Source organism: Ochotona curzoniae, unplaced genomic scaffold (assembly GCF_017591425.1).
Source record: "Ochotona curzoniae isolate NIBS_2020 unplaced genomic scaffold, NIBS_Ocur_1.0 scaffold_4505, whole genome shotgun sequence".
NCBI classification, from domain to species: domain Eukaryota; kingdom Metazoa; phylum Chordata; class Mammalia; order Lagomorpha; family Ochotonidae; genus Ochotona; species Ochotona curzoniae.
In genome coordinates this window covers 33,983,761-34,002,477 of record NW_024467118.1, presented here as the reverse complement: position 1 = coordinate 34,002,477, position 18,717 = coordinate 33,983,761, and the positions used below count along the sequence as shown (strand labels likewise).

The window sequence follows — 18,717 nt, the reverse complement described above, 5'->3', positions numbered from 1 at the left end:
GCAGTACAGCACCAGCAGCCTGTGGCCATTTGACATCCTCTGTGCCATCCTTTTACCTGCCCATTATAAACGCTGCTGAATCCCTGCATGAGATGTAACTCAATTCTGGGGGGTGAGGGAGGTATCTGGAATTTTTGGAATGTGATTCATTGAGGCATTAGATTTAGAGGGCCAGATGGCTTATTAGAACAGGTTTTCCCATCTCGGGGCCGAGGTCATAGCAGGCTGTGACTGGCTGGCCAGCTTGTTCATCTGTCACATATGGGGGGTCCTGGATGTGCACCAATGCTGCCTGCTCCATTCCCAGAGCCCTGTGCAGTTACATTGTCTCCAGGGTGATCCTGCCTAGCTTTGTTGGCTAGCATCTGAAAGAAGCCCTGCCCCCTTGCATATCCTACAACTGAAAGTCCTGACTCAAGATGGGAGTAGCAGAAAGCGTGTGCAGAGTTAGGAGTAGCAGCTCCCGTTTAACACACGTAAAATCACGGACACTTGCTGGCAGCCACCATGCTGAGTCCTCCCTCAGAGGATGACTAGGCTGTGAGTCTAGGGTAGGCCTTAAGATTCTGCATTGCTCACTGACTCCGGGCTGCTTCTGAGTTGCAGGTTTGTTGATTACATTTTGAGAAGAACCTGGAAGACTGTCCCCTATCATTGCAGCTTCCCAACGTAGAGTGATGACCAAATCGGTGTCACCCTGCAGTACTACATGGGATAGAACCCTGGGGGACACAGTGGGTGGAGGAGAAAGGTAGAGTCCTTTGGGGGTGTGCTGGGTCCTCACGCTCTCCTGGCTGTTCTTCTGTAGGTGGAGGCCGAGGCTGTGAACCGTTCTGTCACCATTGCCAACCAGACCAACTGTCCGCTGTACATCACCAAGGTGATGAGCAAGAGCGCGGCTGAAGTCATCGCCCAGGCCCGGAAAAAGGGTGAGTGCAGGGCCAATAGGAGGAGGAGCAGGGGGAGGGGGAGGGGGAGGACTCTGCACTGGGGAGGGCTCTATTTCCAGACCCTCATGCCAAGTGGGCCACTTTGATCACGTTCCAGCATTAACCTAATTACAGCCGGGCGAGGCAGGGAGCTCCTGTTTCCTTCCTTTGTTCCGCTGTGCCCTTGGGAGTATCTATTTAAAGCCATACATATAGCAGAGGCTGTGTAGGCAGATGTGCACACACCTCACTGCCAGAGACTAGTTGAGTTGAGTTGGATTCAGTCTACATGGATTCCTTCAGTTCCCTTCTGCATGAAGAACTCTTCTGGGGAAGGTCATTTGGCAAGCCCACTCCTTGGGGTGGTGATGATTTCCTCCGAGGTGTGAGCCAGGTCTTGGCCCAGATACTGTCATGGACAGTTTTGTGATGGTTAGCTGATGCTGTGTCCATAAACTCTGTCTATACCTCCTAGGCAATGGCTGCTTCTTTTAATGACTCAGGAGTCTGCTGAGAAGGTTCTTGCAAACTAACTCCCTAAGTGCAACTTCCAGCATGCTCTCTTGGGGCCGTTCCGTGGAGCACCTGATACCTTATGAATGGCTCAGTGCCTTGCTGTCACCAGCCATCGGCTGCATGGATTTGGCCCATCCCACCCCTTGTTGTGTGCTTGTACACAACAAGTGATGTACAGAAGGCCTGAGAGCCTGCTGTTGACTTTGGGGTGGATCTTAGCTTACCTGGTCTGATATGTGTGTTTACTAGGACTCCTTTCTTCCTTGCCTCAATTACCCCACGATTCCCCCTTTGCTTCTCTGTATCTGTCATCCCCGCACCTCTGTCTCTCTGCCTTTTGTTCCCCTGTGTTGTGTCTGCTGTTCTCACTCTTGGACTTGGTCTTGTCTAGCTTCTTTGTCCATCTCTCACTCTTTGTCTCTCTCTCTTCATCAGGGAGCAGTGTGACGCCTGCGACTCCTTTTCTGCTTCTCCTTGGGATGCGATCTCCATGGGTCTGGGAAGGCTGGTGGGAGTGATTTCTGTGCAAGCCCCAGAACAGATTGCTCAGTGACTATTGGGTCATTTGGGTTCCAGGGGCACAGGTCCATGTCCTGTTCTTTGGAGCTCTCTTGAAGGCCTCTCTGCTGGGGCTTTACAGTAACTAATGGTCCCTGCACTACTTGCCCTCTCCTGGCAGCTTGGAGGAATTGTCTGCTCTAAAAACCAGCAACCCACTTGCGAGGCTGCTTTGCCCTTGTTTTCCTAGGAATATTGTGGGCGGGGAAAAAGCTCATAGCCCTGTGTCACCCAGGCTCCCATTTGCAAGGCAGCTGGGCATGTGGGGGCCAGTGTCAGCATTAGTGACTGACCACAGCACTGCTGCCTCTGTCACGGGCGATGGTTGGCAGGGTGAAAGGGTGACAGAAAGGGCAGTTTTTGTGTATTTTACCAACCATGCTATGTCCAGATGATAATAATAAGCCAAACATTGTAATAGAATTAGGCCATTGTTGGGCAGAGTTTATCCTGCGTTCAAACACTCAGCTGTCCAAATTGGAGGGTAGATGGATCCAACCTCTTGCCAGACCTCCATTGGGACAGGTAGGAGTTGTGGAGCTGTCCCAGTCGGCAACACCACTACCCCTTCTCCTCTATGTAGTTTGTTCATTTGAAGTCATGCAGCTGGAGGGTGGTATGGTAGCATCCACTTCCATTCCAGCACTCTGACTCGGTCCCAGTGCTCTTGTGTTGTCTTTGAAACTCCTGACCTGGTGTGTGCCTTGGAGGGTGAGCATTCAGAGGGGACACCTTCTGTTTTGTTGTAACCTTCTGGGTGTGAGCCAAACTGCATGCACTGACTCCCAGGGGCGATTCTGCACCAAACCGTTGCCCTTTAGCCCTTGAAAGCCTTGGCTTGACACAAACCCCAGCTGCCGGAAAGGAATTTGAGTGCATTCCATTGTGGACAGGCAAGAACCAGCGTCACAGGCTCACGAGGCTCTTTTTCGTCTGGCTTTGCGCTTGCTAACAGTCTTGGGAGGCAGCCCAGGCAGGGGTTGTATATTTTGTTTCACCTTGCACCTGAATAATCTGAAGCTTGGAGCTAGTGATGAAAGGAGGAATTGGGGCTTGATTGTTGGGCATTGAACTTCAGGCCATGGATATCCTCTGTTCGTGCCTGGCTGCTTCGAGATTATTTTAACCTAGGGAATCTTTGGGAACTGTGTCTGCTGGGGTTTACTTCCTCAGGAAACCTGACAGAAACTGGAGTCTAGCACTCAACAGAGTCCTGGATAGTATGAAAGCCAGGAGTCTCAGAATGAACAGGAAAAACTGTGCCGGGTTGTGTGGAGTTCTTATTGCCTGGGATCAATATCCTGTTGCAGGTGACCTGTGTGCCAAGCCGAGTGATGTGGGACGGCTCCCTGAGCATGTCCAGTCTCAGCTTCCCATCTCAGCGGGGCAGGCTTCCTGCCAGTGCGATGATATTATTGAAGGAGATAGTGCTGGAGGTGTGTGCGTGTTAGGCGTCAGAGCATGAGGCCTGCTGAGCTGGGCTGAGTGTTTCTTGCTAAGGTTTGTTGGTCATCTTCAGGTGGGGTCTTCCAACTCCTAGAGGCAAGTGTGAAGCACGGCCAGCCTCCGCCACTTTATTTATTCATCTGGGAAACAGAGAGATTCTTTATATCTTCAGCCAACTTGCCCTGAGTGATATTTCAGGCCTTTGTACTGTGAGCAGGGACCCCTGTTAGCCCCTTTACTCATGGGGGAGGGAGACTGTGATTGGAACATCCCAGTGGCCAAGGGGATCAGTGCTGTCAAAGAGGTATTAGCCAGAGCTTCAGGGGCATGGTGCAAAGGAGGACTCCGGCTTTCTTAGCAAATTAAGGCTGTTGAGAATCCTAACCCTGCTAATGGCAGGAACCACAGCTGCTCCCTCTCAGTGGCTGCAGCTGCCTCCTCAACCAGACACCTGCATCAGTAAACCACTGTTGGCATGGGCCCGCTTAGCCCTACGCCATTGCACCCCGACTTCCCAAGAGGTGTGCCACTCTACCTCTCCTATCTCTGAGCCCATTTGCAGATAAGGAAATGAAACCACGGCCTGCACCAGATTGTATTCTTGGAAAAGACTTAGCCGGTAGTTGAGTTAGCAGACTCATCTCATGGAAGAGAAAGGGAAATGCAAGGATTGAGCCTCTTGTCCCCAGTGATCCAGTCCAATGTGGAGCAGAAGCCGTGACTCGCTCTGGGTTGGCTCTGTTTCCCCCAAGTCTCCTGTGGGGACTTCTCCAGAATGGGTTCCCTTGGCCTGCATCGGGTCCACATGTGAGATCTAGCATGACTGATGATGCCTTCCGTGTGTGAGCAGTGGCCCGTGGGCGGTGCTTGATGACCTCATCTGGTGACCATCTTCATCCTCCTCCTCACCCCACCCCTGCAAAGTAGATGCAGAAATGTTCAAAACAGTTGTAGCCACAGCTGAACAACATTAAACTGTGGGAATCCCAGTTGAAAATGAGACTTCTTCAGCGCTGTGGGCCAGCAGCAGTGGCGTGGGCCTCCTGAGAAGCACGTGGTCCTGGGGCCTTTGAGGACCCCTTCCATTAGAGGATTATCCTTCGTGTGAAGCTCGTGTTCCACACAGCAGTCTTGAACGCAGAGTTGGGATTGAGAGTGGCAAGTGGACTGGGTTGTGAATGTCATGAAGTCTAATCAAAATCAAGGGGACCCAGAGAAATGGAACTGAAAGGGAGGGATGGAGAGGTGAGTGTGGAGGTGCGGAGAGAAAAAGATGGATGGATGGATTGATACTGGTTTTCTTTGCCCACCTCGCCCTAGAAGTGACTTTGTTCCAGAAGTGTTTGTGGAACTGGCAAGTCTGAAAGCTGCAGGATGGATAGTGTAGCTGGGGACTAGGGAGGAGGTGATGGTGCCCCTGGAAACTGGAGATTGGGGGGAGGCAGGGCTCCCTCCAAGGCAGTGCCTCACTGTAACAGTGGAGTTACTGTGGCGTTGGGAGTTTGCCTTGTATTGTAATTCAGCCACTTGCAGGTTGGGCTCTTGAGTTTGGTTTTCATCCGCTTCAGCTCTGCAACTGTAAAACGGAAGAAACTTTTTCAGGACAGACATAGAAATTTTGGGTCATGTTTGGGGTTCTTGACCTGTTTATGGAGTTCCTGAACTTACTCCTCCCCTTATCTTGTGCAGTACAATTAGGACCTACCAGTCAATACTATTATATTTGTTGATTAGACAAAAATGTTCTGAGAGATGAAATACACAGACCCCAGAACCTTGGCTGTCACACTTATTTGATTGGCAGTACCCAGGATTGACATTTTGTGTGTCTGCACACTGGTGCCATGGGCCACGAGTGCTCCCTTTACTCCTGGAAATAACCATCTCAATGCCTCTATGTTGAATCGCATTAGAGAACAAATTCCAGAAACCCCAGAACCAATTCAGAAAACTTCAGATTTGATTCCTCTAGAACCATTTTCAGTTATGGCAAGAGGTTTGATTTGGGGTCTCTGAAAAGAAAGAGTAGGGTCTGTGTGTGTTATCTGTCTTTGTCCATCCATCTCCCCCAGTTGGTTTTCCACTTGCTTTTGTGGCTGTGTTTTGTACTGCATATTCATGATTTTCCACTGTCCCTACTTTAGCTTTATCATCCTGCTCTCATCCATTGGAAATGACTAATTGTCAGAGCCAGGAACTGTCAAACATTTCTAGACCTCAGCCTTGCATTTATTCTTTGTGAATGCACACAGGCTCCAGGCTGGTTGTGAATAAACATCACTCCCGAGTCCCCCACAGTTCCCAGTCTTACCAAGGAGCCTGCCAGAGGCTGAATTAGGGTCACATCCTTCAGTTTAGATTTTCCCTGGAGGAAAAAAAAATCATGAGGCTCCAGCGGATGCCAAGAAGGCATCAGCAGAGAAGTGCACAGAGGCCAATTAAGCCATTCTGTGGTTTATTATTATTAGTGGTCGTTATTGCTGGCACGCGATTCAGTGGTGTCTGTGGCCAGATGGTGTCCTGGAAGTTCATGCCTTGCTCCCTCGTGCACAGTGTTTGCACAATTCGGAGAGGAGCCCTGCCCTGCTGTGTATGCACCCACACTCCCCTGGGAAGAGAGGCCTTGAACATGATGGATTAAGTCCTATCCTAAAGGAAAGGAATGAGACTGAAAAACAGGAAGGACCTCTGAATCCCCTGGGAGTTGGAACAAAGCAAAGCCAAAACGAGCCAGATGCCCCACCTCTGTGGTCCCTGCATACCCTTGTCTGCCGCTGCTTTGCCCCACCTCTGTGGTCCCTGCATACCCCTACCTGCCCTTGCCTTGCCCCACCTCTATGGTCCCTGCATACCCCTGCCTGCCCAGCCTTGCCCCACCTCTGTGGTCCCTGCATAGCCCTGCTTGCTCCAGCCTTGCCCCACCTCTGTGGTCCCTGCATACTCCTGCCTGCCCCTGCCTTGCCCCACCTTGTGGTCTCTGCATACCCCTGCCTGTCCCTGCTTTGCCCCACCTCTGTGGTCCCTGCATACCCCTGCCTGCCCTTGCCTTGCCCCACCTCTGTGGTCCCTGCATACCCCTGCCTACTCCTGCCTGTCTTGGCTTGGCCCTAAACCGATGGGTTTAAGGATGCAGATTCTGGTCAGCAGTGGCCTTGGAAATTCTAACCTGGTTTTGTGTTTTCTAGAGGCTGAAGGCCAAATTCATTCTCTGGAGAGATGCATGCTCTTGTGCACATAGTCCCTTGTTGAGCAGCTCCAACCACGCCGGTCGGAATCCACTCTCATGGGCTTCAGGCCTCTTCCCAAACACCAGTCCCTGCTGATCTTGAGTGTTCAAATCCAGCACTGAGGAGCAGATGTGATGAGAGGACAAGCACAAGCAAGTTTTAGGACACTTGGAAAAATGCACAGATGTGTCCAAGGATTTTCAGGGACCATGCAACCATTGTTTTTTCTTTAAGATTACCTTTGTCTTCCTGAACATTTTCACAGGGAAAAGAGCAGTGTATCTGTAGGACTGTGGATCCTTTGTCTTTTCATGGCTTAGACAAACTTCACCTTTGTGCTCAGATTCCACCAGTGGGACCTCCAAACATGACCGAATCAGGAGAGTTAGACTTAACCAGAGCAGTTTGATGTCCCAACCAGCAGCCGGGAGCCGGAGTTCCCGCGAGAATCCTAGGTTGCTCTTTGCATGCTATGAAGAGTCTCACAATGGAAAAGCATCCCTTTTATAAAGATCCTCACAGAGGCAAAGTGTTCTCTCTTTTTTTTTCTTTTTAAACATTTATTTATTTTTATTGCAAAGTCATATATACACAGAAGAGGAGAGACAGAGAGGAAGATCTTCTCTCTGTTGGATCACTCCCCAAGTAGCTGCAACAGTTGAAGCTGCTGCAATCTGAAGCCAGGGGCTAGGAGCTTCTTCTGTGTCTTCTACACGGGTCCAGGGTCCCATCGCCTTGTGCCGTCCTCGACTGCTTTCCCAGGTCACAAGCAGGGAGCTGGATGGGAAGCGGGACTGCTGGGATTAAATCGGTGCCCATATTCCAATGCGTGCAAAGCGAGGACTTTAGCCACTAGGCTACCACTCTGGGCCCAAAGTGTCCTCTCTGTGTGAACCTTTCCGTTTAGAGATGGACTGGAGCAGATTTGGCAGCTGTCTAGCTGGCCTTTTGCACTGCCTTCTGCTTAGGGGTGCTCTGAGTGGATCAGAACCCAGGACCCTGCCAAGCATTCTGCATTTGACTCTTTCCTTCCTGGGGACTTCCTTTCTGGCCTAGGGGTCTCCTAGTTCCTGGAGCTCTTGTGTCTCTGAGTGGGAGGTTGTTACTAATGGCTTGGAGTGAGCTGCCTTCTGTGGTCACCAGCACTCCATGACTGAACAGGGACCCCTTTGTGACATTCCTGAGGTGGGAGGGGGCAGCTGTGCTGAGCCACTGGCCAAGAGGGTGCCATGGTGTATTAGCAAGTGATAAGGCTTTGCAAAGGCTGTGGAGAGGAAGGGAAATGCATTCGTCACTGACACGTGTTTGGCCTTGAGGGCCCTGAGTTTGGAGAAGAGGGCAACCTGGCTGGGTTGATGTGGGGTGGGGTTGGAGGGGCAGGCAAACTTGGCTGACCTGACATCAAGTTCAAGCTTAGGTGCCTTTAATTAGTAAAAACATTAGATTATTTAATAAATTTAAGATGCATGTATTGAGAGTAGGTAACAGCAAGTGTTCCAGGGTTGACAATCAGCAGTGTAGAATGTGGAAGTCATCAGCAAGCTTGGGGGATCTTCTAGGGAGCGGATGTTGAGTTTGAAGAGCTTAAGATAAAATTTTAGGGTAGGCACAACTGATGAGTGACTTGGGCTAGCTGGGCTATTTGATTTACCTCAATATCAGCTTCCTCGCTTGCAAGACAAAATGACATGACCTTTGAAGGGATGGTGACATTTGTCATGCACCGGGCAGGTGGAGACTTGTAGGAAGGCCGACTTCTTGCCCTCCTTGTCCTGTGAGACTGAGCCTTGTGTGTTCTGTTCACCAGGAACTGTGGTGTATGGCGAGCCCATCACTGCCAGCTTGGGAACGGATGGCTCCCACTACTGGAGCAAGAACTGGGCCAAGGCAGCCGCCTTTGTCACTTCTCCACCTCTGAGCCCTGATCCCACCACTCCAGATTTTCTCAACTCCTTGCTGTCCTGGTGAGTCTTGGTGACTTTTCATGTTTTACATCCCTCTGCCTTTGTACACAGAAGACTGGCCCCAGCAGGTGACCATGTGGTTGTGCAACGGAAGCTGGCCAGCAGATCAATCTTGGTTCACTTAACTCAAATTAGCAGATGTGAACAAAGAATTAGCATCCTGGCACTGTGCTGGGTGAGAATTCCAGATGCAACACCCGGGCCACCTTGAAAGTCTAAGGGGAATGAATGTGATGTCAAAAGGGCTTCCCAGTGGTTGGTGCAGTGTCAGCCATAAAATCCTTCCTACAGTAGGTGAGGTCACAGTGTTATAAGGGTACTTCAGTGCTGGGTTGTATGTTTTCCTTTCAGCGGTGACCTCCAGGTCACTGGCAGTGCCCATTGTACTTTCAACACTGCTCAGAAGGCCGTGGGGAAGGACAACTTCACCCTGATTCCCGAGGGCACCAACGGCACCGAGGAGCGGATGTCCGTCATCTGGGATAAGGCTGTGGTAAGCAGCAGTGGCCTCACTCATGCTTGGCCCTCTGTGTTCTCCTGCCTCCTCATCTGAGGCCTTGAAAATAATGGTTGAGAATGTTCTAGAAGCTGAATTCTTCTGTGACAATCTGTCTTGGGTTTAGAAATCTAAGACATTTCCTCCTAAATATGACATGTATTGTAAGATCTGGGGGGAATTGTGATTAGCTTCCATACAGTCTCAGGGAAAGCCAGGTGTAGGGCTAAAACTTGTAGTTGGCATGAGTTGGAAGCCTAGGTCTGTGACTGTATTTCATTTAGGAGGACATCTAAGTTATGTGCATCAATCGTGCGTTCCTTTTTAATTGCTGAGTAGTGGTTCCTTCCTTCAGCTTTTCAACCTACCTTTGTTGGACTTGTGTGTGTGTGCAATGTTCCTCAGGTCACTGGGAAAATGGATGAGAACCAGTTTGTGGCTGTGACCAGCACCAACGCAGCTAAAGTCTTCAACCTTTATCCTCGGAAAGGCCGCATTGCTGTGGGGTCCGATGCAGACCTGGTCATCTGGGACCCCGACAGCATCAAGACCATCTCTGCCAAGACACACAACAGTGTAAGGACTGTTCACAGGACAGAGCCACTCCAGGGGAACCTTGGGCCCAGGGGGAGGCAAAGGAAGGACAGGTCCTGGCATCTGTAGAAAGAATTTGACAGGATAAGCGTAGCTATTTACCCAAGACATAACCTACAGATTGTGGAGGGGATGTATTGATAGCTATTTTGTTTGCTTTAGTGAGGTCTGTAAGACCCTCCTCCTCATTTTTTTGAGTTACCAGGGCTTTTCTATCCTTGGGCCTGCAGAGTGACTCCAGGACAACAAAAGTGTCTAGAAGTCAGGCAGCATTGTATTTTCATGGTTTGTGGCAACACCTCTCGTAACAGTGCTTGGCAGAAGGAACCTGAATGAAATCTTCCAGTGTCTACTCCTGAGATTCCCACTGGGTACTTATTAACACCGTCCTAAGCCGTTCATTGCCATGCCAGTGCTGCCGTCCAGGAGCCTGAACACTGGCGGCTGTCACTGCAAGGGACTCGTTGACTGTGATTTCTCTCTCAAGGAGAGACACAGTCCCCCAACCACTTGGTCGGGCCTTAGGGTCTGCATGTTCAGGAGATCTCTTTCCTCTTGGTCTAGGCTACAGAGCTTGGGACTGAGTCAAACCCTGGGCAAATGCATAATGTCTTAGGCCCTTCAGCCAAGAAGGAGGGGTTCAGCCAAGGACTCCTGTGTGTCCTGGGATTCTCTGTTTAGTCAGTGGGCAGTAAGCTGAGCTTTTAGATCCAAGCGATCCTGCATGCAGTTGTCTACAGTGCAACTTCTGGGTTCCAGACTCATGTGTTGAGAATGTGAAGTTGCTGGCATGCACCTTGCAAGAAGGCCCACTCTGGCTATGTTGTCCTCACCGGGCACAAATTCTCTTGCCATTATTCTCTAATAACACAGCATTACAACAATCTGCATAGTATTTATAATTGTGCTAGGTTGTGTGAGTGATGTAAAGGTGATTCTAAGTGTAAACCAAGGGGGTGTGTAGACTACATGTAGATGCTGCACCATTTTCTACAGGGACTTAAGCATCTGTGGATTTGGATATGGGGTAGTGGGAGGGATCTTGGAACTAGTTCCCTGCAGATATTGAGGTATGACTGTAAATAGAAAATGGGATGAACATGGACCAAGGGAGAACTTCGTAAAAGCATCTGGCGTTGGGTAGAAAGAATGAAATCTTGAAGTGAATTCTAAATGAAGGGAGAGGCTATTCTAGATGGAACTCCAGACTGAAGGTTGGCTCATGAGAGATAATTCGAGACTGCCCATGTCCCACGGCCTGGGCTGGTGACTGACACCTTCCCTAAGTGCCACAGCAGCTCAGGACAGTTGCTGGCATTTCTGCAGGATGGCCTGGGTTTTTGCCATGTTTCTTTCTCATTTAGACCGAGGTACAGGGGTTGCCGTGAGTGTGAGCTGCTCTCCAGCTTATGCTGGCACCTGTAGATGCCGTGGCTGGCAGGTGCTTCTAGAAAGCTGCTGAATTCTGCATGTGCTGATGGCTTCTTTCTCTCCTCCTCCACTGGCTGGCTTATAGTTGCATTCACTTAGAACTTAGCTCTTAGAGTTTTGGGAATCCCCAGTGACTTCTTGTAGGGGTTCTAGGACTCTGGCCAGTGGTCATACCCGTTCACATGCATTTCACACTGTGTTCCCATTTACCCTTTCATTTTCTTCTGCGAAGGGTCTGGGATTATTATCCCAATGGGGAAGACAAATAAATGGAGGCTTAGAGAGCTAAGAGATGAGTCTAACGTTACATAGTGATTTTGTGGTTGAACCAGAAATAGAACCTAAAATTGTTCAGCACCCTTCCTCGCCAGGCTGTGGGGCAGCCTCTTGTCAGTGTTATGGGGAGAGAATGTCTCTATTCCCTTTTGCAGGGACTCTTCCTCCGGGGGGTACAGGGCTCAGTATTGAGTTGGGGAAGCTTACATTTGGAGCTCTGAGCCTGCCAGAGGAGACAATTCATGTGAGGGGTTAAGGATTTGAGAAAAGAGACTCTGCCCTGCAGGCAGCTCTCCCATGCCTTTCTAACACCCAGTGGCCCTGCCTGGGGTGACCCCCCGGGAGAAATGATGATCTTCATAGTTGCCTCTCTGGGAGCCAGCACCCAGCATGTTTCTGTAGCAGGGGTCAGCTGGGAGCCTCCACCCTGGTAGCTTATACCAAAGATGCCCAGGGTTTGCCACCCCAGAGAGGATGAGCTGTACCCGGGAGCGTCTTGGTGACTTTTACTGCCAGCCCCATTGCTGGCCTGTGTGTGGATTTTCCAGGCAAGCAGCCAGATGAGTGGTTTTAGGGCCCCTCCATGGATGTGGGTGAATAACATCTGTATCTGGGGAGGGATGAAGCTTCCTACCTCTTGGTTGGCAGGGTATTGGCCTGTGTGCACCCTGAATCTGTAATGTGTCCCTTGAGTGCATTAGTTTGAAGTCGCTTAGAGTCACGGAGCTGCTGCCTGCTGCTCTTCAACATGAGAATGGCCCCAGAGCTCTCCCAGGTGTTCCTGTATAGACTGCTAGACTTAACCTAGGCACCACAGGGCTTGCACTGTGCTTGGCAGAGGAAATGCTTGCACATGTTCTAAATGCCGACTACATGCCAAGTAGCATGCTAGGTGCTTCTGTTTGTTTCATTCATTTGGTCTTGCCATCAATCTACACAGGGGACCATGCTTCTTTGAGGAGTGTCAGGGATTTGCCCAAAGTCATGCAGCTGGTAAGTGGCAGACAAGGGCCCTGAACTCAGGGCAGGTGACTCCCATAGCAATCATGCTTTAGCTATACTCCTGACAGATAGAAAAAGCAGGCAAGCCAGTTTCAGAATCTCCTTGTAGAAGGCCCATTTTGTTAAGTTGCTGCTAAGAGGAGATGGCTTTTGATGTTTGTGTGTGTGTTTACAAACATAGGCACACACCCATCTGAGCTGTCACATTGTTGCACTATATTTCTTCTGAAGTTGGAGAGGTAGGAAGGATGATCCTATATTCTAGATGGGGAAATGAAGATGGAGAAGTTGCCTGTGTGGGTGGTGGGTGTCCGGGACCAGAACCTCATCTCTGGGAAAGAGAACGCTGCCTGCTCCATTGCTCAGGCACAGGACCCAGTCCGGGGTGTCCCATGTTCTCTTCCCACAGTCTCTCGAGTACAACATCTTCGAAGGCATGGAGTGCCGTGGATCTCCGCTGGTGGTCATCAGCCAGGGGAAGATCGTGTTGGAGGATGGCACCCTTCATGTCACCGAAGGCTCCGGGCGCTACATCCCCCGGAAGCCCTTCCCTGACTTTGTTTACAAGCGCATCAAGGCCAGGAGCAGGGTGAGTAGACTTGTTCTTATCCAATTTCCTTTATTTAATTTTAACATGAGTCAAGTTCGGGTCCACATTATGAAGCACATGAAGTCAGTCACAAGATGAGCAGACTGTTGGAAGGTGAGATCTTGAGGGTGGAGTCTGCTGTTTCCATAGCCAGCCACAACAAAGTGAAGCTGTGATGAGGAAGTGAGAGGAGGGGCTCCAGGACAGGAAACCACCCCAATGGAGTCACAGCATAGGGGGAAGTATCATGGGAACAGGGCGCCTTGCATTGGGTTTTGGTGGTTGAGTAGACGCTTGTCAAGTCAGGGGCGAGAGAGGAGCAAGGAGCTGGGTGGCTAGGAGGTCGCGAACATGGCAGGTGTACAGAGCATTTGGGGCCTGGTGTTTGGGGAGAGGGGCCGAGCTGTGTGGGGATTAAAGGGAGAGTGAGGTTGGAGAGGAAAGTTTTGGCTGGGTCCTGAGCTTGGCCGCAGATAGTCTCACAGTGTGGTGAGGGTTTAAGAGTTTGAAGTGTCCTAAGGAGAAACTGGTAACAACTCAGTTCTTGCTGAGTAGTTGCTAAGTAGAATTCACACCTTGTGGGGAGCTCGGGGTTGGAGTGTGGGGGCTGGCTACACCTTCATTCCCAGTCTGACTGCGCAGGTGGTCAGGAAAAGTGTGGCCTGAGGAGAGGGACTCTTGTGTTTTGCAGCTGGCGGAGCTGAGAGGGGTTCCTCGCGGCCTCTATGACGGACCCGTGTGCGAGGTGTCTGTTACGCCCAAGACCGTCACTCCCGCTTCCTCGGCCAAGACGTCTCCTGCCAAGCAGCAGGCGCCCCCTGTGCGGAACCTGCACCAGTCTGGATTCAGCTTGTCTGGTACGTTTACAGCTTGGCCAAAGCCGGCTCCCTGGAGCTGATGAGGCTGCAGGGGCATTTGAACAGGGGGTGGACATGGATTGGAGTGAGACTCCTGTCCCTCCCAAAGTGGAAACCCTAATATCCACAGAGATACATTTTCAGAATAATTGACCTATGGAATTTCTGGTCTTGAGGTAAGTTCTATTCAGTGCAGATCAAGAAAATGTTTTCCTTAAAGTGCTACATCCCTTGGAATGAGGATGTGGTGGTGTTTCAGGAACCTTCCTCCACAGTTTTGTGTAGCGTCGGCACTCAAACTGGACCATGCCTCAGTCTCTTCATCTTGCTCATGGCATGACTGAGCGTTCATGGGGAATGCTGAATACAGAGCCAGTGGTAACTGTTAGCCACCTGCTAGTGAGAGGAAAGGGCCCCAAGTTTAGACTTGCCTCACTTGAAGCTTTTTTTTTTTTTTTTTTTCATTTGGAGGTGACTTCTCCTTTGCTAGCACCCTGGGCCCAATGGCATAGTGAAGAAATAGCTAATCAAGTGGGATTTTAATTTTCCTTGTCAGATCGCTGGTATTGAAAAAGCTGCCATCGGTTCCACAGATGAGTTGTCAGTTTTTAAAGAAATCTAGACATGGCAAGGCTTCAATGGCCACAAAGTTCAAAGACTGCAGTGATGTTTGCTATGACCCATTCTGGAAGATTGGGTGTAGAATTTTCTGTTAGTGGTGTGCTGAAACTTCACTGCTCTGGAAGTTTCAGACTTGGAGCATTTGAGGCTGAGGGATGCTCAGTCTGTAACATCTTTTCTGTGGCTTTCAATTGTGCACAAGGTGAGGACGTGCCGGTGAGAGGACCAGCTGCCTTCAGAAAGGCTGTGTCCAGGCTGAGCCTGGGGCCTGGGGTCGAATCGAGTGGGAACCATAGTGCTATGAGTTGGGAGTTTTACTTCTCCCTGTAGTGCATACAGCCAGATTCTGATGGGCACAGACCACTTCTGGTCCCTCCTGCCTATCATCTGGGTTTTGAGGCAGGAACCAGCGTGGCCTTACTGCGTCTCTCACATTCTCTCTCCTCTCTCTCCCTCTTTCTCCTTGTTTCCAGGTGCCCAGATTGATGACAACATTCCCCGTCGTACCACCCAGCGCATCGTGGCACCCCCTGGTGGCCGTGCCAACATCACCAGCCTGGGCTAGAGCTTCTGGCCCCACCAACCACCTGGGGACGGGGGATGGGACACCTGAGGACATTCTCAGACTTCCTTCCTTTTCTTTCTTTCTTTTCTTCTTTTTTTTTTTAAAGAGCCTGTGATAGTTACTGTGGGGGCAGCCAGTTCCTGGGGCGTGCACTGGGGTCCCCGGGCTCTGTGTGGTGTGTGGAGTTCTGCTGTCGCTCATCCACTTTCCTTTACATCCACAAACACCACAGCCACGTGTGAGCACCCACCCGCACACAGACCACACCCAACACTCAGACATGCGCAACAAAGCAAATCACCCAGAGGGGTCTTCATCTCCACCTCCGCTGCACTCCTTAGCATCCTCCTGTCCCTGAGGGAAGAGAAAGTGAATTGCCCAGAGCTGCCTTTGGCTTTTCTTTAAAAAAAAAAAAAAAGAATTTTTAGGAATTGGGGAGTTTCTAGAGGTGGGGGAGAGATCTTTTTTTTTTTTTTTTTTGATATTCAATTGGAACGTCTAATTTAATAGGAACACAAGGGGTTTGAACTGGACATCTTAATGATGCAATTATCTAACCATCACGCTGAGTCAGTGTGGTTGGTGAAGCTGGTGTGTGGGTCCTGAGAGGCCCCCCGCAGTGTCCATGTGGCCACTCCTCCGGCTTCTGGGTCAAATGCTGACAATGGGCAGGTTTTCTGTTTCAGCCTAGTTTGTGCTGCATATGGAATCTTTTGAAGATTCTCTTCTCATCGTTTTCCTGTGTGTGTTCTTTCTCTCTCTCTCTGTCATTCATGAATACTTTCATGTCTGCTTTTTTGTGTTTGCTCTGGCCCTTTTCTCTAAGATAGCGATCTTCTCTCCCCTGGCTGTCTTTTCACATGCCCATGTCTCCCGCCGTCCTGGGGTCCTAAGACCTGCCCAGAAGCACTGGAGCTTTGCCATTGTCAGCATGGTACTCTGTCATCCACGTCCATGTGAGACTGGTGCTAACCCTCCGCCGTGGTGAGACTCCGAGCGGGTGTGGAGCTAGGCCGGGCTGTCTCACCCCCACGATCGCACGAGGGTCGAGGTGTGCAGGCGGGAGGCTGCAGAACATGAGCTTGTTCCTTCTCTGCAGTGCTAGTTGACTGAAGTCACAGTCCAACCTGTAGGTCCAGCCCAGTAACCCAAGTGACCCAGGCAGCCTCCAGCCCACACTGTGCTCAGAGTCCTCAGCCAGCAGAGGGTCTAGCTTTTAGAGCCTGCGCTTTCCTTGGCAAATATCCAAAACACATTGGGGTTCCTTATTTTGGAGAGAAAAACAAAAGGTGATTTTTGGGTCCAATGAGTTCTAAACACATAATACAATCTAGGTAGGCCTATGAGTCAGAAAAAATTAGAAAAGTTGGAAAAATTGACCTAAGTCCATTTTACTTTGCACAAGGAAAAATCTGCTTTATGAATGCTATGTCCTATCAGATCTGTTGTTGGGGGGCAACCTTACAAGTTAAATGTGTGGGCCCCTTAGGGACTGCAGGGGACCGTGTGTCGGCAGTCCTGCCCCTCCCATCTCGGGGACCCTTTCCCACTAGCTAACTTCCCTGTGCTCAGCCCTGTCCTTGCTGACTTGTGGCACTTCCTTCCAGCTGTATTTACAGGTTCTTGTGAGCAATGCTGTGTTTGTAGGCTTCTATCAAGCCAAATCTGCTTTCCTAAAGCATAACATACAAAAGCAGGCCATCACATCATTCACTCATCTCTCCACACGTTATGCCTTTTGGGGTTAGGGTTGGGGTCTGGGATTTTGTTGTTATTGTTTGTTATTTTAAAGGTAAATTGCACTTTTTAAAAAAATTGGTTGACTTAATATATTTGCTTTTTTTTTCTCATCTGCACTTAGAGAAAATTTGAACAAGTTGGAAAAAAAGGTTTTGTTTCAATTCTAAGAAACACTTGCAGCTCTTCAGTGTTCACTTGAGTCTTCCTGTTTTTTTTTTTTGTTTTTTTTTTTTCCTGTATCAGGTCTTGGCAATTTTGGTTGTTTTGACTGTTTTCTGGGGAAAAAAAAATGTAAAACCTGAAAATTTCCGCAGGCTGTGTAAGCATGTTTACCTGTTGGCTTGCTTTGTGTGTCTGTCCAATGAATGTCATATGTAAATGCTAAGATGAATTGCCAGTGTCTCAGAACTGAATCACTGCACTGACTTGATGCTCTAAAACAGTGTAGGATTTAATCATAGATGGTTTTTAACCCTTGACATGGAAATCGTGATTGTGACCTATGAGTGGAGGAACTTCCAGTGCTAACGCTGATTGTGTGTAGCCCGAAGAATCTTTTTGTTTTTTTTTTTTTTTTTGGTAACCACTGTCTCAATGGCAAAATAATTATGGTCAAATACAAGTCTCGTGTTTATTATTCCTTAAGAACTCTGTGTTATATTACCATGAAACGCCTAATAAAGCAAAACGTGGTCGTTTCAGGGCGTATCTGTGAGATGTTCTGGCGGTGGACGGCTGTTGGCCAGGCCCTACAGCAGAATGTCCTCTCTGGGGTCTCATGGGCATGTTTGGCCTCACGTTGGTGACTGTGTCTGTTCAAGAGTTTTCACTCCATGCTGTGGCTGCTGTGTGTGGGCCACAGTGTGCTGTGTAGTTCCACATGCAGTTCAGTCTAAGGCCAAAAGGTGAGCTGAAATCCCTAGAAGCCGGTTCAGAGAGGCCCCAGGTGCACACAGAGCTAGGTTACGGGCCTCCAATGGAAACTGACAACACAGCTGCACACATGGGTCACTCTGGGCTGTCACCTGTTTTCTCGTTTATGTTCCCAAGAAAACCCTCAATCTGCTGTGTTTCCTGAAAGATAAGACAATCAGGTGTACTGACTTGCACCTGCTGCTCCTTCAGACGATACACTTCCTGGCCTGAAGTGTATGGTCTGCCGTCCTGACCCAGTGTCCAGAGTACACATGGGGAGTGGGAGCCCTCCTCCAGCAGGGGGACTACTTGGTTCCCACGGTCTGCTGTTGACTGGTACCAGCGTCATCCATTCTGACAACAGTGAAGGAAGAAGGTGTGTCCCCTGGGCTCCCCAGGCTGGCTATAGGACTAGGGGAATCATTTTCTCTTTACTCTTTTTCCTTCCCTTTTTGTTTTCTATTCTGCGCTATCCAAACAGGATCCAAAAAGTATATCAAATCAGGAGTGTTTGGGTGAAAGGAAAATATGAGTAGAAAAATAGGATATAGGCCTGATGTGAAGGCTAAATGGCTAATTCCTACCTTGCAAGCATGGGGATCCTGTTTGGTTTTTGGTTCGTGTCTTGGGTGCTGCACTTCCCATCCAGCTCCCTGCTTATGGCCTGGGAGGGCGGTAGAGGTTAGCTCTAAGCTTTGGGAGCCTGCACCTGCGTGGGAGACATGGAGGAGGCTCCTGGTTTCTGGCTTTGGATCAGCTCAGCTCTGGCTGTTGTGGCCTTCTGGGGAGTGAATCAGCAGTTGAAGATCTCTCTGTCTCTCCTTGTGTCCATAAATCTGATCTTCCTTACCAATAAAAATATAAGAAAAATAGAGTATGACCAAGTGTAGCTTGTACATAACACCTGCCACTAGGCTGTGCACTGGTGAGGGAGCTCTAAGGGTCCCACAGCACATGCAGAAAAGGGAGGCATGGCCAGCGACAGCATTCA

General features: G+C 49.7%; 1 protein-coding gene across 2 annotated transcripts in view; it reads left to right on the top strand.

Moving 5' to 3' along the window:
• DPYSL2 (dihydropyrimidinase like 2) overlaps window positions 1-17,512 on the top strand; it is a 99,327-nt gene extending 81,815 nt beyond the window's left edge. For both annotated transcript variants that reach the window (XM_040966461.1, XM_040966462.1), the window contains exons 8-14: window positions 809-929; window positions 8,484-8,640; window positions 8,992-9,133; window positions 9,542-9,712; window positions 12,849-13,028; window positions 13,720-13,885; window positions 14,980-17,512. In XM_040966461.1, coding sequence (XP_040822395.1) covers window positions 809-929; window positions 8,484-8,640; window positions 8,992-9,133; window positions 9,542-9,712; window positions 12,849-13,028; window positions 13,720-13,885; window positions 14,980-15,071 — 1,029 coding nt within the window. In that variant the 3' untranslated portion in view covers window positions 15,072-17,512. The remainder of the gene's footprint in view (window positions 1-808; window positions 930-8,483; window positions 8,641-8,991; window positions 9,134-9,541; window positions 9,713-12,848; window positions 13,029-13,719; window positions 13,886-14,979) is intronic.
• The last annotated feature ends 1,205 nt before the right edge of the window (window positions 17,513-18,717 follow it).